General features: G+C 45.0%; 1 protein-coding gene across 1 annotated transcript in view; it reads left to right on the top strand.

The window, feature by feature from the left end:
* The first annotated feature begins 99 nt into the window (after nt 1–99).
* LOC105811041 (olfactory receptor 4A15-like) overlaps nt 100–587 on the top strand; it is a 13,697-nt gene continuing 13,209 nt past the window's right edge. The window contains exon 1 of the mRNA XM_012645116.1: nt 100–586. Coding sequence (XP_012500570.1) covers nt 100–586 — 487 coding nt within the window. The remainder of the gene's footprint in view (nt 587) is intronic.

Genomic DNA, 587 nt, shown 5'->3' with positions numbered 1-587 from the left:
CTTTACGTTTTTGACATGGAGCTTGCGATCATCTCTAATTCATTATCGACACTTTGGTTTGCAGGCTCTGACACCTGAGTTCAATACCTTTAGAAGAACATGGAAAAGAGGAGCAATGTGACTGAATTTATCCTCCTGGGGCTCACACAGAGCCCTGAGGGGCGGAAAGTTCTGTTTGTCGCACTCTTACTCATCTACGTTGTGACGGTCCTGGGCAACCTGCTCATCGTAGTGACCATCGCGGCCAGCCAGTCCCTGGCTTCCCCCATGTACTTTTTTCTGGCTTATTTATCATTTATAGATACTGTCTATTCGACCGCCATTGCTCCCAGAACGATCACAGACTTGCTTTCTGAAAGAAAGACCATTTCCTTTCAGGCTTGTATGACTCAAGTTTTTATAGATCATTTATTTGCTGGTGCTGAAGTCATTCTTTTGGTGGTGATGGCCTATGATCGCTACGTGGCCATCTGTAAACCGCTCCATTATTTGATCATCATGAATCGGCGGGCGTGTGTCCTCATGCTGTTGGTGGCGTGGATTGGAGGCTTTCTTCATTCGTTAGTTCAATTTATTTTTATTTATCG

This window comes from Propithecus coquereli, unplaced genomic scaffold (assembly GCF_000956105.1).
Source record: "Propithecus coquereli isolate 6110/MARCELLA unplaced genomic scaffold, Pcoq_1.0 Scaffold227, whole genome shotgun sequence".
Classification (NCBI taxonomy): Eukaryota; Metazoa; Chordata; class Mammalia; order Primates; family Indriidae; genus Propithecus; species Propithecus coquereli.
This window is presented reverse-complemented; position numbering and strand designations above follow the sequence as displayed.